General features: G+C 45.1%; 1 protein-coding gene and 1 long non-coding RNA gene across 3 annotated transcripts in view; both read left to right on the plus strand.

The window, feature by feature from the left end:
* The window catches only part of CDRT4 (CMT1A duplicated region transcript 4), a 31,903-nt gene extending 22,981 nt beyond the window's left edge, over positions 1-8,922 (plus strand). For both annotated transcript variants that reach the window (XM_072821057.1, XM_072821056.1), the window contains 2 exons: positions 6,454-6,528; positions 8,403-8,922. In XM_072821057.1, coding sequence (XP_072677158.1) covers positions 6,454-6,528; positions 8,403-8,860 — 533 coding nt within the window. In that variant the 3' untranslated portion in view covers positions 8,861-8,922. The remainder of the gene's footprint in view (positions 1-6,453; positions 6,529-8,402) is intronic.
* Positions 8,923-14,854: 5,932 nt separating this feature from the next.
* LOC140624926 (uncharacterized) lies at positions 14,855-26,007 on the plus strand. The gene is made up of 3 exons (XR_012024357.1): positions 14,855-17,023; positions 17,606-17,840; positions 25,203-26,007. It is a non-coding gene; the product is annotated as an uncharacterized lncRNA (long non-coding RNA).
* The last annotated feature ends 312 nt before the right edge of the window (positions 26,008-26,319 follow it).

The raw sequence follows: 26,319 nt of genomic DNA on the forward strand, positions 1-26,319 counted from the left end.
GGTCCCGAGAGTTGGATGCACCATGCGATGTGTGAATTTTCTCACATTCTGGCATAGGCTGGGGTAACTGTGTGATACTGAGGACTTGCTGTCAATGGGACTGATGGAATAATTGAATCCTATAGATTTGCTTTGGTGCTTTGCTTTTAGGCCAAGTTGCAAATGCAAATCCCCTTCTTCCAAACAAACACTTGCCTGGATTCGTAGTGCTCTGAACATTTCAAAAGGGGGTGGTCTGGCCCATTGATTGAGGCCAGTCCTGGGAAATGCCGGCCTGTTTCCCCCATGTGTTCTCTAGGTTTACAATGTCTCATTGTTCCAGTGAAGCAGGACTTCCTTTTTCTGATTGATTAAACACTGTGGGGCCACACATTTTCATAGTCCCATTGCTCATGAGCCAGCTGTCAGGCAGAGAGGGTCTCGGAGCAACAAATTCCTGAAAGCCTTTCAGTTTTGATTTCCTGAATCTGAAATTATAACACTATTTCTTGCTGCTTGTTTTTTCCACATATTTCCAAACTGTCTAGCCTATCCATGTACAAGTGTCCCCAAAATGTCCATTGAAAGGAAAAGGTTGAAAAGCTTTCCTCTTGATTATGACTGTTTGGCTTGTTCCAGAAATTTGATGTTAAAATTTGGAACTTGATCTAAAGATAATATGACTGTATGAGCTTTGTGTCTAATGGGTCTGCATATTACATCTTAAAAATGGAAATTTTAATATTTATGACTGAATAGACCTTGGGTAAATATAAGATTCAGATCTGTAGCTCTAGCTGATTGGTATACAAAGCCCAATGCTGCTTCCCATAGCGGATTTGTAAAGTGCTCATTTAGCAGACTCAATGCTATAGTTCAGATGCAGAAAGGATCCCATTTGGAAACAGCCTCTATGATCTGCATACTGGAAGAAGAATGTGGGCCTTGAGCATGTCACTCCCATTAGCCCTGCAACACTGAGGCTAGCATTGAAACCATGCTTGTCCATCATTTCCCTTGTCTTTCAAGACTCAGCACAAATTCTTCTTGAATATGTTTCTTGACATCCCTTGCCACCCAGGCCGAGCTAGGAATCTTGTGGTCTGTCTTCTTCAAGGTGCTGTGAGTTCCTTGAACCAAGGCTGTGCCTCATTCTGCTTTGTGTCTTTCATACCCACTGCAATACCTGGTACGTGAAGATGCTCAGTAACCATCTGCAGGATGGCTGCTGGGACTTGCTCTGGCCTATGCACAGGGACTTCTCTGCTTTTTTTCTCTTGACAATGAAGATAACATGGATTATTCTTTTTGATTTGTTATTGGCACAGAAAACAAATCTACCCTGTGAGCCTTTGACATTGAGGAGGATAGAGACTCCAAAGCAAGAGGTGAATGTGGAGCATTCACAAGGTGAATGTATGTAGAGTATAGAAATGTTTTCAAGAAGCAATGTATGCCCTTCCCACCACCAAAAATGCTGAATCAGTAATGCCAGGTCTGTGTTAGAAGATGGGTAATTCTTTTCTTTTTTTCTTAAGATTTTATTTATTTATTTGATAGAAAGACAGAGATGGCAACAGAGAGCATGAATGAGGAGGAGAGGGAGAAGCAGGCTCCCACTGAGTAGGGAGGATCCCAGGACCCTGAGATTGTGACCTGAGCTGACGGCAACCACTTAACTGACTGAGCCACCCGGGTGCCCCAAAGATGGGCAATTCTGATTAGACTCCCACCTACCCACCCCAGATGAAGTTAGAGATAGTTGCTTCCCTTAGAGAGAGGGATTGTCTGTGTTAGAACATGCTGACAATGACCAACTATGCTGCCCATCGTGTGCATCTTAACAGAGAGCAATAATGGGCTTGTTTCTCCTCTCCTTGGAGTAGAGTGTATGTGTTTGGGGAGATGAGATTGGGAAGGTGGCCAGCACATTGTTGCATAAGGAGAGAGGAAGATCACTTGCTCCTCCCCACTCACTCTCCTCTGTCTTAACAGTTCTAGGATTCCCCACATTCCCCAGGATCAGTGTCTCTAAAGACACATCAAACAATTATCTTGTGTGTATCCCCCTAGAGCCCAACAAGTAGAGATGAGGCTATGATAAGAGTTTCCATAGGTTCCCAGGATGGGCAAGGTAAAGAGGTGGAAAGAGTCATGAAGAGAGAGGGCTAATGGGAAGCCTGTTGGATGTGCGCTGTATTTCCCTAGAATGCTGGGGGTCAGAGCATGCATTTGGCCTGTAAGGGAGGAGGCTCTATGTGTCTCCCAGGCAGGGCACTTGGGATGGACGTCAGCACATCAACCACACACTGCACCAAGTTGATTTATGCCCAGGAACATTTCTGCTGATTTTAGAGATAAACCTTCCAAGATGCTAATAGCCTAAGTAGCAGCTTCCTCTCCAGCCAAAATAAATGAAGAGTAGCCAGAGGGCAGAAAAGGAAACAGAGGGCAGGGGAGGATATGCGAGGCTGTGGGGAGGAGGGGGATAACAGGCAGAGGGTGAAACAAAACTCAGCATCAGTTTCCTGTTTGAGAAATTGTTCTCCTTCTGGGGCCAGCCAATACTCCTAGGTATGGCTCAAGGAGAAGAGTGGGAGATGAGATGCAAGCAAGACAAGATGCCTGCAGATTGGAGCAGGGGAGAGACGAAAGAGGCTGAAGAGAGGAAAATGGGTCTAGTTTCCAAGTGGAGCACAAGGCCCTTATGTTGGTTTATTCTTTTTGGTATGGGCACTTTCTTGGGACCAAGCCTCTGACGCTGATTTCAGAGGAAGTGAGTCATCGAAGATCCGGCTATACCTTGAGCAAGTTCATCCTTCCATCGTCTTATGTCATCACTGTCTCTGCTGCTCAGAGTTCCAAAACAAGGCTGCAGAAGGACATTGCTTTAGAATCCACACAAATGTTTTCCTGGTTACTGGGTCCATGACTTGCTCTACCCAATGAATGAGTGGATGGACATAGGGATGATGCCCTGGTCAAGTGAGATGAGGGGATACTGAATAGCAATCTCCCTTTGGAGGGTTACAGAGCAAGGTAACATATTAGAGTCTCTGAGAAGTGCTGCACTAAAGGAATTTGTTTAACAGACTATTTCTCAAACTTCCCTGACTAAGGGCAGGCCTGCTGTATTTATATTGCTCAACAACATGGATTATGTGAATGGTGCCCCCCTGGATTTAACAATCTATGTGGCCTTATAGGGTGTAAGGGTGACTCTTACACCTTACAGGGTGACCCTCGACATGGACTATCCCCTCCTCCCTTTAAGTAATACCAATTAACATCTTGAGAGGTTCTTGTATTCTCTGGGACACGGTTTAGGAAACACTGGATTAAGATAATGTTTTGCCCATCATGAGTGTGCAAATGACATTACTTCCACAGCGTTAGTGGGCTAAAAAGTCTGAGTGGGGTTGACTTGTGTCAATGCACTCATCCATCAGTTTTGCCTGGAATCCACAAAATCCCTTTGCAAGATGGTTTCCTGAGATAAGGATGCAGCTTGTGGCTACAGAGGGTGAGATTAGCTTTGCATGAGAACACCATCCAGAGCCAGTTTTCTTAGCTCAGTGTTTAAAGGCTCTGGCTGTCCTTTGATCTAAGTAAATTCTGATTTTGGCAGGTGGTAGTGGAAATGTACTATAGTCCTTTTAAATGTTTAAAGGCCACTGGCATTCAGTACTATGAATATATTTATACATATCTATTCAAGAATCCTTCAATGAAAGTACGTCTTGAAACTGCAGAAGGCCTGAATGATCCCCCAAACCTATTTCTTATTTCTAAGTAGTGAACACTCTGTAAATCTTCCGTGATTTTTGATTGGGTTCCTAGAACAGTGGTTCCCAAAACTTGCTGCACATTAGAACCAAGCTTTTTGATTCTGATGGCTGTATTCCATCCCATTCCAAGTAAATCACAGTGCTGCAGGTGGAGCCAGCATATGAATTTTTAAAAGATCCCTGGTAATTCCAATGTGCAGCAAAGTTGGAGGACTGCCAGTTTAGAAGCACTTTCATTTCTGGACAGTTTATTCTAACGGCCATACCTCTGTGAGAGAAACAGGGCAAAGATTCATCTTCATCTCCCAAGTGAGATAATGGAGGTCCTAAGAGGTTAGGGAACATGATCAACGTCACAAATTTGTGTCAGATTCCAGGTACGTGTCATTCCTTTGATTTTATTTAGGCCAAGGCCAGCATATCAGATGAGATTCTGGAAATGGTGGGACAAGAGATTGGTGGGAGGAGCTGGGCTTGAAAATCCAGTGTATTGAACATAGGCCTTTGTGCCTGTAGGAGAAACAAGAAACCCACTTCAATCTTATGCCTCCAGCCCCTCCCATCAATGCTGTTTCTGTCTGTAGACTGCTGCTCTGCATTTCATTTATAGGGAGACAAAATGGAACCTTTGTGCCAGAGTTGAAGGAAATTATAAAAGCCCACAGCTTGTCTTCAGACTTAATGTCAACTATTTGTCTCCTTTATTTTCAAACAAACAAGTCCTCCCCATGAGTTCTGAGGCGGTCTCAAACATTCCCTGCCTTGGGTTTGTAGTTCCCTGGTTCCTGCATCAGCAGGTATGGCAAAAACTTGCCATTCCATAGAATTGTTGATCATCCATAGAAGGCTGTGGGGTCCAGTGAGATATGGTGAGATATGGAAATGTTGGGCTACACAAATGCACGCTGGCACTGAAACAAATAATTTGCTAAGACCTGAGCCTCTTTGAGGCTTCAAGCTTTATTAACTAGAAACTTAGAAGCAAGAATGAATGGCATTATCCAAAATTACCCAAATATCATGAATTCAAAACATTATCCCATCATCCAGCATGAATGGATTAATCCTATTGTACATATGGAGAGAGGTACAAACACATTTTTAACAGTTCTACAGATATGGGGGATAAGCCAAGAATCTCTTCCATTGGAGGTGAACCGGCATGGGATGACATCCTCTACATTACTGGAGACTTGGGATGGGTGGCTTGTAATTCTGAGATCTATGGTGGGTCTCAGAAGGAGAAAAGGAACTTTCTTTTTTTGTTGTTTATTATTACCTGAAGCTATAGGTTAGAGGTCTATGTGAACATCATTTCTTCTCTAACTTCAGAAAAATGATACTGTGAATTCTCCTAAAAATGTGTTGTGAAAGCTTACCTCTCAGATGGAACAGTAGGGACTCCATAAGGCCTGGATCTAAATAGGCTTGACAAAAAGTAGAATTTTTTTTTTAAAGAGTATGAATAAATGTCTAGGGTGCTATCCTTTGTTAGGTGTGTTATAATAAAATGCTGACACTGGTGATAACTTAATTTAGAAACATAGTAGGATTTAAGGTTGACCTTGTCAGTAACATATTTGCATACCACAATGGTTCCTGGGTTAGGAGGTAAAAAAGGAGATGGAAAACCTGGGAATTTGCTTATCTCAGGGGAGTGTTTCACATCTGAACAAGTCAACCCTTGCAGATGTTGCAGCAGAAAGAAACATGTAGAGTCATTATTCAGTCTAAACCAGCACTACTCAGTGTGTGGTCCCCAGACCAGCAGCCTCTCCTGGGAGCTTCCTGAAAGTGCAAATTCTTTGGTCCCCAAAGCAGATCTACTGAATCAGAATCGCAGGAGGGTGGGTCACCGAGTGTCTGTGCTTTTACAAGCTCCCCAGGCAATGGTAGTGTTCACTCAAGTTTGAGAAGCCCTGCTTGCGACTGGTGGTTCTCATGGTGTGGTCTCCTGACTCAGCCCCAGCATCACCTGGGAACTTGTTAAAAACCATCTGAGACTTTTTTCACTGGACATTGGCAGGGGGTGGTAGAAATGCTCCATGACATTTCAAATGTTCCAGGGCCACAGAAATAGCCCGTTCCGAACACACAAAATGATGAGTTCTTGGCTAAAAACTCTCAGATGCGCATTTTCCAGTCTTAGAACTGGAAAGGAATTACAGAGGTCTCTAGGACCTGTTTCTTGTCAGTAGGAGTTAATTATAAAAACTTACACATTGTCAGCATTTCCCTCCCCACCTCTGATTGAACATGGATTGTTGAATCAGGAACTCTAGAGGCAGGGCTCAGCACTCTGTGTTTTAACAAGTCCTCTGGGCTGATGCACCTGCCAGTCTCAGAACCATTGGAACACAGTTCCCATTAAACTGTCTACACACATGGCCATGTAAAGCACTGAGAGTTTTCTATTTTATCCTGTTCTTGGGGCCTGTGCATTGACTCTTGACAGCTGCCCATTGCTGCCACTCCTCCTCTCCCCAGTGGCAGTGGAGAAGTGTAGCCAGGATATAGAAACTTGGCCCAGTCCATGACCATGGTTGGACCCTGGCAGAGTAGATGACATTTACTGTGACCTCTTGTGCTGAGCCCACCTTGCATCTCCCCAGTTCCATGGATGGTGCATCCTCTTCTCTCAGGTCACTCTGTGGTAGCCCTGGCTAACAAGTGTATTTTCCCCAAGGTATTTGGACCTTCGGTATGAAGAACTCTTTAGTGATGGAGGTGATTGATGCAAGAAAGATGAAGACAGAGGAAGGTAGGGATTGGGGCCTTAGCAGTGGGAGCTCCTGCTGCTAGCTGAGAGCTAAAGCTAAAGATCTGGGGTGGGAAGACATAGAGGTAGGGCTTGAGGTGGCCACTCTTGTTACACAGGTAGAGTATGTAGCATGCCCTGGAGAGGAAGGAGGGCTGCTCCCCTATTTTGCTCCAGTTGAGTATAGTTTCGCCCTATACAAGCAAATGCCTTAACCTGCAAGATCTTTGCATTTTTTTAAAAAAGACTTTAAGTAATCTCTATACCGAACGTGGGGCTCGAACTCACAACCCTGAGACCAGTAGTTGTGTGCTCTACTGACCAAGCCAGCCCAGTGCCCCCAGATCTTTGCATTTTGCATTTACTTTGAGGAGACAAAAATGAACCATTGGGTCTGCACTTGGAAGCTTTAATGCATTTTTTTTAGGGAGAGGTGATGTCACACATCTTGCCTTCCTCAGGCAGAACGATACACAACTCTTGCAGGGAGATGAAGCCCTTCACAACACGTTCTCTACTGACAGATCTGTCCCTAGATGAGTTTCAGCTCCTGAATGTCAATGAGGCAGCCTGGGAATAACTATATGATCTGCATTTTCTCTGATTATCCCAAGTGATGGTGTTTTTCACTGAATTTAGGTTGGAGATGGCAAGAGCAACCTTTTAACTTTCTTGTCTCTCAACCCCCTATTAAAATGATCAAAGTATGCACCATTTGAGAAAACAGGGAATGTAGCACCAGTGGGAGAGACATCATGAGGCATTTCTGCTTGATGGAGTGAAGTTGCAAAAGGAAGAGGGAGGGACTGACCTGCCCATGATTTGGTATCTATAAAGGAACAGGCTGCTTGGCAAACTCATGAATAGAATTTTCTAGTAAAGCCTCCTTAACCCAAATACCCAAAAACTTCTGGCCAGCACTATAGTGAAAAGCTAAGGATTTCTGAGCCTGTTAGATTTGAGTTCAAATCCACTGTTTGCTAGTTATGCAAGCTAGTCAGCCTTGGTCTCATCCTCGGCTAACTGGAGGATAACACCCATTGAAAGGTATAACAGGGATTAAATGAAACAATCCAGGCAAGGAGACATGGCCAAAATGTTCATAGTTACCATTTACTGACTATTACATGCCAGGTACTGTGCTAACAGCTTCACATAACTTATTTCCTTTACCCCACAAAGGCTCTATGAAGTTGATCTTATTCTCACCATGATTTTACACACAAGGCGACTAAGGTTTAGAAAGGCTAAGGGGCTTCTCCAGATTCACAGTTATTATGCAAATATAGAAAGAATTTGGACTCAACCAGTCTAATTGCAAAGCCCAAGCTTTCAGGCCCTAAGCTGAACTGCTCCAAGCTTTATTTAATCCTTACCATTGCCTCATGGTAACCATTTTGTTGCTGAAAAAAAAAAAGAAGTTCAGAATCTAAATAATTTGATGTTATACAAAGATCTGAAGCCAAGCCTGCTGGACTCCCAAGTTCCCCACCCTTTACTGCCATGCTGTTCTTTAATTGATGCATACCATGAAATGTCATTCTGTCTTCCATCTTTTTTTTTTTTTTTTAAGATTTTACTTATTTATTCATGAGAATCACACAGTTTCAGAGGCAGAGAAACAGGCAGAGGGAGTCCGATGTGGGATTCGATCCTGGGACTCCAGGATCATGTCCTGAGCCAAAGGCAGATGCTCAACCACTGAGTCACCCAGGTGTCCCTGTCTCCCGTCTTTGGATTCAATTTTTCCCCCACTGAAAACACGGGGTATAAGGCCAATTATGCGAGAGGGGGAAAATTCAAAATGTGGTTCTTTGAAGAACTGAATGATTGTATGCAAGTGCCTCTAAATCATGTATATTTCTATTTTCTGGTAGAACTCACAGAAAACATTGGGCTTCCCCTGAATATGCTTGAAAAACACAGCCCTTGGCCAGCCTATGTCACATATATGTCTCCAATGGTGAAAAGACTCATTGAGAAAAGCAAAGCTAGAGACCTGGAATGCAAGCAAGCACTTGAGGAAAGCCAACGGACATCCCGGCAGAGCAAGCCTTCCAGCATCACACACCTGAAAAGGAGAAAGTCATCTAAGTCCTCTGGAAATATGGTGTTGAAGGACACGAGGTCAGAGGCCATGTTATCGATGTGGAGCTCGTACTCTGTACCGACTGTGGGTCCTACTGTTATCCCGGAGCCAGTGTGCCTTCATACGGATTCCAGAGAAAATCCCACTGCAAACTATAACAAGATCATCTTCCCTCGAAAACCTATGATGAGGATGCTTCCGTACAGCTCCCTTCTAGCCAGCAAGGAAAAACATTCAAATATCTAGCAGGGAGTCCCTGCTGTCATCCCCCCAAGATTGTACAGCAATTAAGCTCCATTTGCCACAAATTTCACTATGTCCTTTAAATGTGAACTTATCTCTGCTTGTGCACAAGTTGGCTGAGATAAACCAGATCTGAATGTGGGTCGTGGGTGGGTGGGCGGGCGGGCACGTGCCCTCGAGCATCACAGTCAGATGGGGCTGGGAAGCCCCACGCTCTACTTCCTGCCATAGATGCCTGGAACCTGAAGGTGAATTAGTCCCAGTCCAGGCAGGGCACAGAAATCACACCAGTTATAATGCCAGAGATAATCTGATGTAAAGAATTACTAACCAGGTAACGGAAAAGGCGGGAAGAGAACACAAGGGTATTTGTGGAAGTAGCCACCTGCAGGAGGCAGGTTTCCTGAGGCTGGGGGAACAAAGGGAACATATTGAACTCATGAAAAGTTAGGCATTTGGAGAAGGGGCATGTGGGCTGAATCTCAGATTTCTGAAGCGGAGGAGACAGGGATGCTTCTCAACTGGTACTGGTGTCGCTGAGCTTGGAAGAAAGTTCCAGAGGGGTTGGTACCTTAGTCTCTGAGGAGGGGAAGCTGTTTGGCTTAGGTTGGTTCTGTGATTGTTAAGAAAACCAAAAAGTGGACTCCAATGCTTCTGGAAGAAACTGACACTGCCCAAGTGAACAAGAAGCGTTGCCAGTGGAGACAGACAGGGACAGGAAGCCCACAGAGGTAAACAGGAAGCAAACTAGGAGAGAATTCCTTCCTCCTCTTCCAGTCTCACAGGTTCCCCCACCCTGGACCCACGACGGGCAGAGCCTATCAGAGACGAAAGCAGGAATGTGGTTTGGGGAATCCCAAATCCCAGCATCTCAGCATAGGATAAAAGGATACACTTGAAGCCAAGAGAGCATCAGCTTCAGAACTCTAGCATGGTGGTGTGCTGGGTGATTCCACCTTGCTCCACCTGGCACCTGAGCTTGGTATTGAGATGTTTTTTTCCTTGGTAGGTTTACAAAGTAGCAGTGAGGGTGTGAGTGTCCCCTGGCTGAGAAGTAGAGGATTTTCTCCCCTGTACTAGTTAAAGACTTGCCTTGTGGAGTAGAGTTGGCAGGGGAGAAGTTGCTGGCTAGACCCCAGCTGTTATTTGTCAGACCACACTTAGCATTGGTCGTGCTCTGGGCAGTTCCCAATTGGCCCCAAAGCAAGCGATGTTAAACTTAGTCTCAGGGCGGACAGACTTTGTCTTTAGAGGCAAAGGGATTCTGGTTATGATAGGGAGACCTAGCTGATCTCACAATTGGGGTTTATCTAGAGAGCAATGCAAGGCTTCGTTGGCAGCTTTTCTTTTCTTTGACCTCACCTGAATTTCTGTGTTTCCATTCATGAAGCGGTTAAGAGCCATTGTGCTTCCCCTCATGGAGGTGTAGAGGATGTGGTGGGCAAGTTGATATAGATGCCATTGGAAGAAGTCAGATCTGCCCTCCACGTGTATTGTCACCATATGGGAGTCTTGCAGAAACTTTGGCACTCACGTTTGGTGCTGTGAGTAGTGTTGGGCCAGCCACATAAATTAGGAGCTCCGGACCTATTCCTGGATTGTCAGCTTTTGGCCAGAATGAATTCTTGCAAAAATATAGGTGGCCTCCAGTGAATCTGAGTGACTGCATTTTGCATCCGTGGATCATTTATAGACACAGAGGCAGGTGAGAAATTCCTCCAACAAGAATTTTTATCTCTTCTAGCCTTTTATGGAAGTTTATAGCCATGGAGTAGATTTGGGAATGGATTTGTCTATTCTGGGAGCACCAGCGATGTCTCTGAGGTTCTCATGAACAAAGCTAGTCCCACCAAATGTCTAACATTGCGTGTTAGAATTTATAGAGATTTGGGATTATTTCTTCCAACCCTTCTGAGGGTGGAGTAGTTCTGGTCGGGTTTTTTTTTTTTTTTTTTTTTTTTTTGAGTTTTCTAGGTGTTTAATAGTTTTTACAAAAGAATCTGTATACTCTCTAAAGTGATTGCTTTATAGGTAACATTGTTTAGATTAAGTTAATTCTCAGCCTATTATAACAACACGAGCATGAGTGGAAGGACGTTATTAACACCTTATGTTGTGATGAAGGTTGCTTGTATCTGGGACTATAGTCCAGACATGCTGCCTCCTAAGATAGTTTTAAGAAAGAAAAAGTTTAACTCTTTTTTGAATTAGGGGGCACTGCTTGAGCCCAAGCTGGGGTTCACAGCCCAGCCACTATGGGGATCTGGCCAGCCATGACTAACCTTTGCATGAGCACCGAGGGGGCTGCAGGGAAAAAGCAGTTGAACAAGACCAGCTGGACCCAGTATTGAAGCCTCAGTCATTGGGGGAGGGAGGATGATCCTCAGTAATCCATGGTGCTTACATTTATCTTCTGCTCCAGACCTCCCTGAGCGCGATGGAGGTGGGGACCAGTGAGTCAAACTCCTAAAAGGCTCTTTTCCTAAAACCCTAGAAAGCCCTGGAGTATGTACAGAAAGGGGGAGGAGAGCTTCTAGATTTCACAACACAGCAGCATGCAGGGTCCCACTCACTGTCCTGGGTCTGGCAGAGGCCAGTGGAGGCTTGGTGGCACCAGCTTTGTTCATAAGAACCTGAGAGAGATCCCCGAGGCTCCCAGAACAGGCACATAGCCCTTCTGGGGGCTGAACTCTGACCCAAGCAGGTAGGGGCATGGAATGGAATAGGGATTCTTCCTAATGTAACCTCATCCTTGGCCAGTCCCAGCTGGAGCGGTCTGGGCTATCCCCGGGTCCTCTGAACATGTTGAACTTCCATCTCTAAGAGGGGACTAGTTTTCTCTGATGTTCCACAGCCTCTTCTAATTTCTCTCCTTGGCATCTGGAATTTTCTGTTTGGCAGGAGAGTTGCTTCACTTAGTCTGTCTGCTGTAGTAGGTTTATGAAACACCAGAATCTGTATTTTGCTGGCCCTTCTGCGTTGCTCTGTAACCAAGGCCTCATTCCGACACATACCGAGTAGCTGTTTTTGAACAAATTCTTTGGCTCCTGCGCACAATATGGTATTTACCCATTTGCAAATTCCACCGTTGGTGTTTAAACAGTAATGCTTGACCTCGACCGCTGGTCATTTTCACTCTGGTGGGTCTGTAAAGACATCAGATAGTCCCGCATTCTGCGATGTCTCAGCCGTGGCCCAGGACCACGTCTTGAAGATTAAGCTGCTAAACCAATAAGATGCTGCCAGAAAGCCCTCCAGCAGGTAACTGCAAACCTGAGGTGTGTGCAAGCCAGATAGTTGGGGGTGGCCTGGGAGTTCTCTGACTGGCATGGGAGGCCTCGTGGGACCAAGACAGAGGGGCCTTCAAGAGTGGTGGACTTTAATAAACATCATGTGTGACCAGCACAGCATGAGCAGCTAATCTTCTTCCTTTTCTTGACCCAAGGTCTTCATGTAGGAGGCATGAAGGCGTCGCTGTGGTCCCCTTAGTCATTTTTGTTAGGACAGGGAGAACAAAATACAGGTCCCCGAAGGTAGGGATTTTGACCCTCGGGCTTTGATAAGGGTCCTCGGAGGAGGCTGAGAAGTTCCAAAGAACAAGGGATACAGCTCAGGAATCCCAACCATGTGTGTGTGGAGACAGAAAACCAGAAGCAGCAGGAATCCCAGGCCCGCAGCCTCGCTCCATGGGTCAACAGAGGTGGTAAAAAGATCATAAAAGTGCTTTCTTTGTGAGATGTGTGCGAGCAAATGGACACATCTAGACAATGTGGCTCTTTTCAGCCTGGGCTGAGTCATTCATTCCTAGAAGCTTTTTGGTATCCCCACCCTTCTCGAGTGACCGTACATTTTCAGAGCCCGCACTTTATCAGTGCCAGATAAGAGAGGACAGAATGAGAGAGTAGTGAGGGTGGAGAGGGTTGAGGGGAGGGAGTAAACAGGGACCTGAGATGGTGATCCCCTGTCGTCAGAGCCTGGACTGAAGCTCAGGCCTGGGTTTATGTTTGTCAAGTAATCAGGAAATACTTCCTCTTCCTCCCTCTTCCTCACCACCCCCTCCTCCATCCCAAGCTCTTACCCGGGCGGGACCCAGAGCTACAGCCAGCTACTGAGGTTACACTACAGCATGAGAGATTTCTCTGGGGCTTTGGGGGTGGGGTGCAGTCAGGGCCAGTAGAGTACAGAAACACCTCAATTTTAGGTGGAACCTGCTGCCCACCCCCATATTCTGTGCTTTGATCCCAACCACGACCTGGTTTCTATACGGTACAGGGAAGAATAAACAGTGTCATGAAAAAGATATTGGACCTGGTGTCGAGAGCCCCATCTCTTCTCTCACGCTTTATATTCCAGGGCAAATGAAAATCCCCAGCCCACCCAATGCCCTTCTAGAAAGCACATCTTGCTGGGGGCCTTGCAAGTCTCATGGAATCAACTCATTTCCTGTCTAGACTCAGTTGCTCAGCCCCCAAAACATTGCATTATTTGGGGTCCATAAATAATGTGCAAGACAAAGATGTGCAAAGACACCACATTTCAGGCAAACCGCCGCGTTACAATCATTTCTGTGTGCCTGCCAGTCGGGAAGACTCCTGTGGAGAGTGAAATTAGTACCAGAGAAAGAGATAGCTGGAAAGAAGCTCACCTGAGTGTGCCAGGCCCTCTGCACACACTTTTGTGTGTTATAGATTGTCCTTGTGCATTTTACTGTCCTTAGGATTGTATCCTTGCTGGCCTAGCTGGCTAGCTAACACTGGGGTCAGTGAACTCCTTTGGGATGGGAACCCGGGCTCTCATTCCCAAGCTAGGCTGCTCCCCTGTTCCCACATCGTTTCCTCTACCCGAGTTTCACCAAGGCAGGCAGTCCTGATGGTGTACTCTGACCGGCAGGTTCAGCTATGACACCCTCTTCTGTGAAGCAGCTTTATTGGAGCCCCCTCCTTACCAGGCATGCATACTCCGAGCCCATCCTCTGTGTGCCGCTGGACCAGCAGAGCTTGGGTGGAGAGGCTGAGTGCCATGGGATCTGGGTAAGGTCAGTCCCACTGCCACGCTGCCAGAGCCTGGCACATAGTAGGTGCTCAACTACTTCTTGAGCAGAAGTAGTTTTACAACGGCAAGTCCTAACACCCCAAACAAAATGCCCTGGGGAGAGATGGTTTCTTTCCTAATGTCCAGAAGCTGGAAAAACCACTTGACCAGAAAAGTTTGCATTGAGTTGGCAGCTTTGCTATAAAGTTCCTTTTAGACCTGATACAACGATTCAGGTAAAAAAATATAGCATGTACCCCTGACATGTCCTTCCTTGTAGGATCTCGGGGGCCCAAGAAGCAGGCTCTGAAAACTGAACATCTGGTTCCTCTGTTTAACGACCAACCCATGTGTCTATGATGGTTCTAAATTGACATTATTTTCTCTCTCACCTTTGTCAGAAGGGATGCAATTTCCCAGACCTGATTCCTCCTCCCCCTTCCCACATTTGCAGCCATGCCAATGGGAACGGAGTGCTCGCTTGTGCTGGGGGCCCCAGCCGTGAAGGTGGCATGCTCAGGCTTACCTCTGGGAGTGGAGACGGCGGACAATCGCAATCTTGGTGCACGTTACACAGAAGCCCCGGGGTTCTGTGACAGCATATTTGCTTTAGGCTCCTGATCTATTCCCTCCAATCTCATGAAAAAGGGATTACGGAAAGAGGCAAGATTAGTATCAGGACAGCTGCTCATAAAAAAAAAAAAAGTGAGGTCATGGCAAATTTTTTGGCCACGTTGAATTTTTTTAGTGGCCTGGTGAGTTTCTCAAACTGCAAAGCTGCCTCCAGTTTACGCTTGGCCCCAATTCTCATGTTTGTTTCTGTTGCACCATGGAGTCATCATCCAGCTCGGGCATGCTTTGGGGTTGGGGCTCTCCCTCTCAACCCCTCGCAGCAACACAGAGACAGTGCTCACATTTGCACACTGCTTGTTCCAGGACACTCACTCCTTGCTTGCCTTTCTGTCCTGGGCAGGTTCAAAGGAGACCTCAGGGCTCCTTACTGTCCCTACTGGACCCTGGGCAAGGAGCCAGGCCCAGGCATCCAGCACTGGCCCCTGGCCCTTTGGACCTGAATGGGACTTACCCGAGTCTCCAGAGCAAAAGGATCATCAGCTCTACCTTTCCACTTCTCTACGACAGACAACCCTGCTTCCTACCACCTTTTCCAGGTTTCTGTAGGCCCCTCTGTTGACTTGGGGCAAGGGGTGCATTTCCACCCAGGGAGAAAGCAGTGCGCTGTTTCATGGCTCCCCCTTCTTGACATTGCCCTTGCACCATCTGCTTCCTCCCTCCACTCTCTTCCCTTCCATTCGATCTTAATTAATTAATTAATTAATTATTGTCATTTCAAAGTTAAATGATGTTGGTTTTAAGTGACTCGGCCTCCCTGAAATATAAGTGATCAAGGTGACTTTGAACTCACAAACTTTAGGAGATGCATGTCCCCTTAATGTTCAGATACCAAGAGTCTGAGCCTCTAACCCAAAGACAACAGGAAGTCCCCAGGTACCTTGTGGGGGTAGCTCTGAGGAATGCTTGTATATTCCAGAAAACCTTCGTTGTGGCCACTGGTCAGTCTGTACCTATAATCACCCTGGTGATTATAACTAATGATACTGTATTACATACAGCATTGCCTCTAGGTCCTAGGTCAGTGCTGTCTGGCTTCTTCCCAACCTAGCCTTTGGGTGTCCACGAAGCCTCCTGAAGCACAGCTCTGTCCAGATGGTAACAGTCAATGAGTCTACTCTGAAGACTCGGAATCACAGAAGCACAGTAATTGATACCAGAAGCATCTACTCTGGGAGGCCTACAAATCTTAATCTGATTTCTGTTACCTAGTGAGGAAGAGCTCGACTTCCAACACAGATCTCAGTGCATCTTCATTAACTCACAATCCAGGCCTAATTGCACCTTACTCCTGGAGATCCAAAAGCCACTTCCGTCCTCCTTGTCAATAGCCCTGTCAATAGCCCTGTCAAATAGCCTCCCTCTGTTCTTTATTGCAAATAAAATTGCCACCAGGAATGCCAACTGCCCCTTATTCATAAGATATGGTTTAGTTTCCCTGGCCTGGAAAAAACAATCACAATATAGTGCATTTGGGGCTTCAGAACACTTCAGCAGAACAGAGGGCTTTTGTTTCACCCACTTTATGGTCCTGCTTCCAGAGTGTGAGGAAGTTATACCTTCTGATGACCAAAAGTGAGTAGCTCTTGGACACACACACAATAGCAGCAACTCCACTCCCATGGCCATCACCTTCACCACCACCACTAATGCCACCACCATGACCATCAGCTTCACCACCATCACCACCACCACCATCTTCATCTGTAGCCCTATCTTTGCCACCATCACCACCAAATCACCACTGAACACATTTGTGGAAGTGCAGCCCTTATTTACTTATTCAGAAGTTCTTATCTAAACCAAGGAAGGCACAGCCTCAATAAAAGATCTATTTTATAAATCCGACAGAGAAAGACAAATAGGGCAGGATATCACTTATACATGGAATCTAAAAAAGCTGAACTCAGAGAAACAGATGTAGAGTGGTTTCCAGGGGCCTGGGAGTGGGAAGTGGGGAGATATTGGTCAAAGGATACAAATTTCCAGTTACAAGGTTAACAAGTTCTAGGGATCAATGTATAACCTGGTGATTATAACTAATGATACTGTATTATATACTTGAAAGTTATTAAGAAGATTTAAAATTTTCTTGCTAAAATAATAAGTAATTAGGTGACAGAATGGAGGTGTTAACTAATGCTATGGTAGTAATCATTTTGCAATACATAAATGTATCAAATCAACACATTATATACCTTAAACTTAAACAATGTTATATATCAATTATATCTCAAGAAAGCTGGGAAAAAAGGCCATGAGAGACATCTGAATTTCACTGACGCTGGACACCCTACATCAATATCCCCTACATCTACAGAATCAACAAATTCTCCAAAGTGATCTCTCACAGAAGTAAAGGAGGAATTGACCCCCAGACAAGGGCTGAACTTCTAGATGGCAGAAACAATCACAGTTCTTCATTTGAGTCCCACGAATAGAATTCAGGAGTTCATGAACTTGGATGACAAAAAAAATTACATCTTTATTTCCACCGACCTCTCAGTGAGTTTTAGCACTTGGGTGAAGTGTTCACAGTACCTACAACTTTGTCACTGGTAGGAGTTACAGACATTTTCACACCGCATGATGGTTGTGGACATCTTGAAGTATTGTGCATGCTTATTGCTCATTACTTTTTTGAAGTGATGGTAGGCATTAGGCTTGCTGCTACATCTTGTTACGTAATGCATGAATAAAACCCATAGGACAAAAACATCTGTTTTAAACAATATTTTGATTATTTCATTTTAAAATAATTAGTTTCCTTTTTTGGTCCTATGTATCTTATATAAAAGATGTTAAGAACCCCTGACGTAGATTCAGCTTTTGTGACTTCAATACATTTTTGATCTTCTTTTATTGAGCATCTAGAGTAAATAGTGGAAGTCTCTCCCTCTTGATGTCTACTCAGCACGTAATCATTGTTTACAGTTGGCATATAACCTTGTAGACTCTTTTTCAAAGCAGATACAGATATATTTAGTATATGTATATACATAATATACACGTATCATAATACATATGGCCTTTTTTAATGGAATCACTCACTATCCATATTCTGCAGCTTGCTTTTTCGTTTGACAGCTCTTCCCATTGAGGTACAAAATTGCCTCCATCCTTTTGGATCGCTTTGAGGTGCCAGAGTTCCTTTACCCATTCCTGATGGATGTGCAGGTTGATTCCAATTTCCCTCCTATTCTGATTATTGCTGCAGTGAACCTGGATGCTTTCCCTGAGGGATCCTCTCTCCTCACCTTCTCATGCCCATGTCCTTGAGTGTCTCAGCCACTTTTGAGGATCTGTTCCTGAGGAAATTGAGGTGAGTGGGCTATCATGTAGGGGAGCCCCATATTTGAGCTGCTTTTGCCATAAGCTCTTGAGACACCCATGTGCCTGTCATTGGGAGAGTTCTGGCCTCTAAAATGCTCAAGCAGGATGATCAGAGATCCTGATACTCAGGTGATCTCACAACAGGATAACTGTGAAGCAAAACAGGGGTAGTAACTACTTCACTCTTCTTTTTATGGCCTCTAGGCCCTGCACAGCATCTTATTCAGGGGTCCTTGTACAGTTGCACAGGCTGAGTACTACACCACTTCACAATGATGGGGGGAGGGACACAGTTTCACATAGACTCTAATGTGAATGAAACTCCTTGAGTAGCATAACATGACAATCCTGGCCTGTTAGGTAGAAATGGCTATATTAATGTATTTATTTATTTATTTATTTATTTATTTATTTATTTATTATTTAACATTTTTATTTAAATTCAATTAATTAACATATAAAGTATTATTGGTTTTAGACGTAGAGGTCACTGATTCATCAGCCTTATTTAATTCTCAGTGCTCATTACATCACATGACTTCCTTAATGTCCATCACTCAGTTACCCCATCGCCTCACATTCCTCACCTCTAGTGACCCTCAGTTTGTTTCCTATGATTAAGATGATTGTTTTTACAAAGACAGGACCTTATAAAATACATTTTCTTTTAAGATTTTAAGTAATCTGTACACCCAATGTGGGACTTGAACCTATAACCCTGAGATCAAGAGTCACACACTCTACCAACTGTGCCAGCCATGTAGCACATTTCCTTGGTTTTTGTCACTTAACAATACATCATAATGGATGTGCTTAAAGTCAACAGGTAGAGATCTAAATCACTCTTCTCAATAGCTGGGTGACACTCCATGGTAATCAGTGCTTCCTGATTCGATTTGGTTGTTTGATTTCCACAAAATATTGGAGCTCTAGACTTCCTTTCTTCCCTACCTGCCCTCAGATTTGGCTCGGTGTAACAATGACTTATGTTTGTATGAAGCATCTAAATTTTCAGTGTGATCACGCACTTTACTTAATGCTTCAATTACCCTGAGATGGGGAAGATCCAGGTTAAGAGATGTCGTGGCGTCACACAAGCAGAAAAATTGCATCTGACTCCCAGACCTCAGTTTTCCTCACCAGACAGCATGGCCTCTCCACACAGGCATCTATCAGCCCAGCCTGATTCACAGTTCCTGCCCTAGATCATCTGTGGGCTGGCAGTTCACAGCTCTTCCAGTGAGTGCATGGGGCAGCCACCCACCTGAGGATGCATGTGCCCAGAAAATAACCATGGAACTCTGCCCTGTAGAACCAGAGCTCACGCTCATCAGTGCTGCCAACTTCCTGAAAGACACTACACAGCCTGGAGTTCAGTCAGCAAGTGGAGTTTGGGCTGTAGTCCCCCAAAGGGCATGCATGTGATAGGAGCCCTCCTGTAAGTCTGGGACCTTACAGTGTGCCATGCAAGATGGGGTTGTGGGATTCCTGAGATGGCTCTTCATTGGCCTACAGCCAGACAAAGACTCCCCTGAAAATTGTGACAGATATCCAAGAATGTAGGCCTCTTATATTTTCAGGAATCTGCTGAAAAATTGTTTTAATAAACACAAGGCTACAATGACTACCGGGTGAATGGTGCCACCTGGAGCTGTGCGATTGTACCACCCCTCTGTGACCATATAGGGTAGCTCCTAAAGGAAGTGATCTTGACTCGACCTTTGAGGGCAAGTAGGATTTAGTCTGGCAAGTGTGCATGTGTGGTGTGTGTGTGTGTGTATGTGTGTGTGTGTGTAGGGGATGGGGAGGCATTTCACTTACCAAAAACTGCATTGGCTAAGATGTGGAAATAGAGCAGTATTTTAAAAAATATGCCCACAAGGGCACCTGGGTGGTTCAGTCAGTTAAGTGTCTGCTTTCGGCTCAGGTCATGATCCTGGGACCTGGGGAGTCTGCTTCTCCCTTTGTTCCTCACCTTGCTCTCTCTCTCTTGCTCTCTCACTCTCTCTCAAATAAATAGATCAAATCTTAAAAAAATATATATGTCCACAAATCCTTTGATACTCCCTCCTTCAAGACACAGAGCTTGCTTTCTTCCTTTTGAGTGTGAGGCTGGACTTAGTGACCCCCTTCTAATGAGTGGCATCACAGCAGAAGTGGTGGTGTGTCCCCTGTAAGGTTAGGTTATAAAAAGACTGTGACTTTAGTCTTGGGTGCCCACTCTCTGCCTCGGATCACTTGCTGTGTGAGCCACACATCATGTGAACAGCCCTATGGAGAAGTCCATGAAGCCTTCTGCCAACAGCCATGGAGAGAGCTCGAAAGCAGATCCTCCAACCCCCTCAAGGGATTGTGGCCCTGGCCAACACCTCTGAGATCTCATGAGGGACCTTAAGCCAGAAGTGTCTGGCTTCCTAAATTCTTCACCACAAAAACAGTGATGTAATAAGCATTGATTGCTTCAAGCTGTTAAATTTTGGAGTAATTTTTTACAGACCACTAGATAATTCAGTGGGAAGAAGTTTAGTTCACTTGAGACATTAAAAGAAGGTCGAAGTGGCTGAGCAGAAGCAGTGGTTTTCACACCTCAGAGTTCTTGCAAATTGCCTTATGCATGTGCTAAAATGCAGATTCCTGGGGCCCACACTGAGAGAACATGATTTAGTAGGTCTGATGGGGGCCCAGAGATCTGCACTTTAAACAAGAATTTTAGATAATTCCAATGCAGGTGGTCTGAAAAGCACTTTGAGATGCTCACTTTGGGAAGGTTGATGGGCTGAATGATCCAAGTTGAAGCTAGGGGGTGGATAGGTAGAGGGTAAAGGTGGGTCACCTCGAAAAACCAAAACCAAAACCAAACCTCTCTCCTAAGAACAACGGACAGCCATGGCAGGGCTTGAGGCAGAGCAACAGCTGAATCTAAAAGCAGAGGCAAAAACTGGTTTGGGTTTCCTTTCTCACTGACTTGGCTTATCAATAACTCAATGCTCAGTCTTAAAAGATGGAGCAGATGAGGGAAAGTAGGATGAAAGGCTTGTCTTTGAGGACCTCACAAACAATTTTTTAAAGTGTTTGTAGGAAGTTTCATACAAGGGAGAGCTGTTCCCTTCAAAGTCATCAATGTGAAAGGTTGTGTTCTTATTACAACAAAGTTGGGCCTGCTCAGAGCTTCTGGGCTCCATTTGCAGTAACTCATTTTCTGGGTTGGGTCATGGGCTATCCCCACAACCAGTTGCTTTAGAACTACAGAGTGATTGAGTGAGTAGATTTGTTCGAGATCATTTTATGAAGATCCTTTAATCTCATGCAATCATTTTGAAGATGAGGAGACAGAAGGTCAGAGAGGCCCAGTGATGTGGTCGAGTATTTGATTTCAATACACCCAAGGCTTGCAGGTCCACTGCTGACATCTGCCATAGACCAGGGAAGTGGGCCTGGTGGCCTGAGTGCTGAGCATCTCCTGGTAGACGGATGAAGGTAGGTGGAATTCCCTGGAGAGAATTTTCTGAAAGAGGTGAGGGTTTCAGAACCAGGCTTGAAGAGACAGAGTGATATGAATGGGTGTGGAGGACAGGGTAGGGCATCCTGGGTATATTCAAAAGTGGACTGCTATCTACAATTCTTTTATTTTTTTTAAGATTTATTTACTTATTTTTAGAGAGAGAGAATGTGCAAGTGGGGGGAGGGGCAGAGGGAGATGGAGAGAGAGAATCTCAAAGAGACTCCCTGCTGACATGGGGCTCCACCTCAGAACCCTGTGACCATGACCTGAGCCGAAATCAAGAGTCAGATGCTTAACCAACAGATCCACCCAGGCGCCCCTCTATAAATCTTTTCCTTAAAAATATTCATGAACCATAGGTTTTCCTAAAAATTTTTTCAAAACGCATCCCCCCACACCCTGCTGCCCAGCACACATTACGCAGATGATGTTTGCATCTATGTCCTCCTTCCAGGGCGTTCTTGGCTTTGTGTGGGTTCTAGGAGAGGCAGGACTTGGGTTTTGTGCAACTTCCTGAACTCATCTCTTAGCATCACTCTGTTCCCTTCTACTTATACCATCTTTGTGTGCAGTGCATTGAAGGACAGCTCACATCCCCTCTAATTCCTGTACATGCCAATGGCGTCCCACCCCAGACACCTGCACCTCTCTACCTGGGACCTTACTCCCAATGCCCTGGAGGGGAACCTAATCTGACATGTCACCCAGGCAACCTGGAGATTATTGAGCCATCCAGGAATGGGGGGGGGGTCCCTTTTTGGGGGATGGTCTTTCATTTTGTGTTCTACACAAGGCAAAAGGGCTCTTAATGGAAAAAAACATTTTCCACAGGAAAACGAAGAAAACAGGCCACAGAATATGATGTAAAGTAATTCTCTCCCACACCTCCCTGCCGGCCTCCCACTCTTTCCCTCCCTGGAAGTGACCACCATTAGGTTTGGTGTGCATCTGTTTGGAAATTTTCTATTTTCTTAAAACTTGGGGTCAGATCATGTCATATCTCTGGGTGTTAAGCCAGAGTCCCTCAAACAGCCGATGCTCATCGATGCCCTCTCTCCTCTGGACCACCTCTCCCCTGCTCTCCTTGGCACCCACTGCTTCAGCCTTTCTGGCCCTGGGCTCTTCCTCTATCCTGCCACTGGGGCCTTTGCCCTTGCTGCTCCTCCTGGCAGGCCTGCTCTTCCCTATCCAGGTGTGAAGCCCCTCTCCCTCATCTTCCTCAAGCCTTGGCTTTTCTCAGAGACCTTGACTGACAGGGGCACCCCTCCCTGTACCCCTCATCTTTTCATTGTTGTCCACATGTGACTTATGGCCAATGACCTATTCCAATTACTCTTCTCCCCATTGATATAAGAAACTAAAATCGAATATAATAAGGATGTGAGCTCCATAAAGGCTGATATGAGAAAATTTCGTCTATTTTGTTCACTGCTTAGAAAAGCTGCTCACGGGGATCCCTGGGTGGCGCAGCGGTTTGGCGCCTGCCTTTGGCCCAGGGCGGATCCTGGAGACCCGGGATCGAGTCCCACGTCGGGCTCCCGGTGCATGGAGCCTGCTTCTCCCTCTGCCTGTGTCTCTGCCCCTCTCTCTCTCTCTCTCTCTCTCTGTGACTATCATAAAAAAAAAAAAAAAAAAAAAAAAAATTAAAAAAAAAAAAAAAGAAAAGCTGCTCACATGTGGCAGCTGCTCAGTAAAGCTTTGTTGAACAAACAAACAAGTGTGTACCCAAATGCACACGTGGACACGTCATACAGCATACGTGTTGTTCCGCTCCTTGTTTTTTCCAGTTAGCGACCTTGGAGGTTATTTCTCTTAGAACACATAACCACTGCATCTGTTTACCCAGCTGCTGAGTATACTTTTGTGTGAATGCTCACAATGCATGTAAGCAGCATTTAACCAATTTAACCTCTCGGTGAGTGTGTAGGGGGGCTCCAGGTTCTAGCTAGGGCCGACAAAGCTGTAGATGCCCTGTCTCTGCTCACATGCGTGAGGACATCTGCACGATGAGTTCCTGGAAGTGCAGCTGCCGTGTCTGTGCATTCTTACTTGGACAGATATTTGGAAAAGGTCACACCTGTCTACACTTCTTTCCATAGCCGAGGCCAATGTTGGCTTCTGCACATCTTCTGCAACACTGCATATTATCAAAGTTTTGATCTTTGTCAACCTAATTGGTAACAACACAAATTTTTTAAACAAATTTTATAGATCTGAATTTGCTTTTTTTGTTTTCTTTGCATTTGTTTATTCGCCATTTAGCTTCCCTTTCGTGTGTGTCAACTTCTTGTTTATATGTTTTGCTCATTAAAAAACTTGAGTTGTTGGCCTTTGGCTTGTGGTTCCTGAGTCCTGTTTTCATGGTAAGCCCTTTATATATTTGTCCTTTATCCATAACTTGTATTCCAAATATTTTCCCCATCTTTTCATTTGTATTCTGACATCATTTTTGGTATGGACGAAACGTTAAATATTTATATAGTCAACCTCATCGGTATTTTTATTTGTGGCTTCTTAGTTTTGTCTTAATTAGGAAGACTTTCTCCTCTTCCAAGATTTCATTAAAAATGATCTCATGTTCTTTTCTGGTACTTTCATGACTTTTCTCTTTTTTAAACACGAAATATGAGGGCATTTAGTATAAGGACATAAAGAAGATTCAGTTTAATTCTTCCCTTAATGGTTGGCCGGCTTTTCCAATAATATTTGTAGAATAATCCATTATCCCTTAATGATTGCCCTTTTTTACACATTAAATTATTCTGTTTTCCAGTATCTTTTGGGACTCTTCATTTTGGCTCATTGATCTGTCTGCTTGTTTATGTGCCAGAATCAAATTGTTTTCATTAATGCAGCTTTGAAATCTCTCTTACCTTCTGATAAGACTAAGCACAGAGGGTTTTTCTGTATTTTTTTTTTTTTCTTCTGATTGTCACTGAGACTTTGGCAAGTGATTTTTAGGTAGTAAAATTGCCCTCTTTTCTCTTAGGTGATCAGAATGGTGCATGGAATGTAAGCTCCTTGTTAGCTGACAAGATTTTTTTTTTTTTTAGGATTTTTTATTCATTTACTCATGAGAGACACAGAGAGAGGCAGAGACACAGGCAGAGGGAGAAGCAGGCTCCCTACAGGGAGCCCAATGCAGGACTTGATCCCAGGACCCTAGGATCACGACCTGAGCCAAAGGCAGATGCTTAACCTCTGAGCCACTCAGGTGCCCCACCCACCTTCCTTCTTAAAGGTTCTATTTCATAACAAGGTGATCATACAATAAAAGCTGCATTCCTTCACCACCCTGAAGGTCATAACCCTGCCTGCAGCCAAACCGGTAGGAGCTGTGCTGTGGCTTAGGTTATCTCTAGCAGGTGTGATAGGGAGGGTCAAAACATGAATTTACCAATTCATGTAGCCAGTTAAGGTAATGGCTTTTGCACTTAAAAAATACATAATACCAAAAATAGGAGAAGAATGCAAATCAGAAAAAAAAAATCCCGCTCTTGGCACCTTTGGAATACAACTGTGGCAAATAATTCTATCAAAAACTAAAAAAACTCAAAAACTAACCAACCAAAAAACCCCAAAAAACAACAAAAACCAAAACACCAGCCCACAAAAAGCCCTGAAAGCATGAAGCATGGGGCTAAGGCTAGAGGGCTGACATGCAGCCAGAGCTAGTGTAGAAATGGCTAGCTTTCCTTGGTTCCTTCCTGACCTGCTGTAGGGCTGCCTGAAGTCCCTGGACACCGATCCAGTGGGAGCTTGGTATGAAGTTAATGTTTTGTGTGGGTGAGATGTAGGAAGCAAAAACAGATATTTAGACATTTTTTTCCTCTTGCTTTTTTCTCATAGAATATTCCTGGCTTCCACGGGAACAGGCCTCCATTGTGCGCCACTGCCCTGGGCTGCTTGGCAAGGGTGCTGTCTGCAGCCTCATGAGAGACCCTCTTGGAGAGTGTGTGAGGACCCTGGGGAACAGAACTCAGCTCCTCCAAGAAGCAGCCACAAGACATACCCAGACTCACCCCTACCCAGCCTGACTCTGACCTGGGCCGAGCATGCACGAGTCATGGGCCAGCTGCCTTCTGCTCCCCTCTTCTAAGCATCTAGTGCCACAGAACCATCCAAGCCTCATGAGCAGGAAATAAAGGTGCCCAGAGCTTGGCACTTGTAAGCCAAGATGAGCCCACCTCATTTACATGCACAGTGAACACCATTCAGTGCCAGGCACGCTTTTCCCCTTTTCTCAAAGACCACGCTGAGATGTGTGTGAAATGGACAAAGGCAGGTGAGGAGGAACTGGGCTGTGAATACTGCTCAGGTGATAAGGAAGTTACCTGCCCTCGGCCCAGCGAAACCTCAGAGCCCTCCCCGGCAGCTCAGTGTCAAGCTCAACTGACAAGTGTTTTGCTGGATGTGTCTCAGGGGTAGGGCAAGAGGGGCCAATGCACCTGTACATGAGCAGGCCTGTGGGACATCCTGCTGGGTGCTGGTGCTGATGTGCCCTGGGGCTCCAGTTGACCATCTGGTTGGCTCTAGTGGGTCTCTGCATTCTCGAGCCTTCGGACTCAGGCTGAACTATACTTAATTTTTCAGTTTACAGAGGGTAGACGATAGGATCTCACAGCCTCCATAAGCACATGAGCCAATTCCTATAATAAATGTCCTCTTCAACATCTCTCTATATGTCCTACTGGTTCTGCTTCTGTAGAGAACACTGATTATTTCTCCTGGGGAGATCGATGGTGTAAGTCCTGGTCTGAGTTTGAAAGTCAGAGAACCAAGGGCACCAATGGGTTCCAGCTCAAGCAGAGGGAGACAATTCACCCTTCCTTCACTGTTTTGTTCTCTTCATTCAGGCTCTCAGTGCCTTGGATGAGGTCCACCTGCATTCACTCGGTCTACATATTCAAATGGTAATCTCTTCTGGAGTCACGCTCAGAAATTACACTTTACTAGCTCTCCGGGC

The sequence above is a fragment of the Canis lupus genome, chromosome 3 (assembly GCF_048164855.1).
Source record: "Canis lupus baileyi chromosome 3, mCanLup2.hap1, whole genome shotgun sequence".
Taxonomy (NCBI): domain Eukaryota; kingdom Metazoa; phylum Chordata; class Mammalia; order Carnivora; family Canidae; genus Canis; species Canis lupus.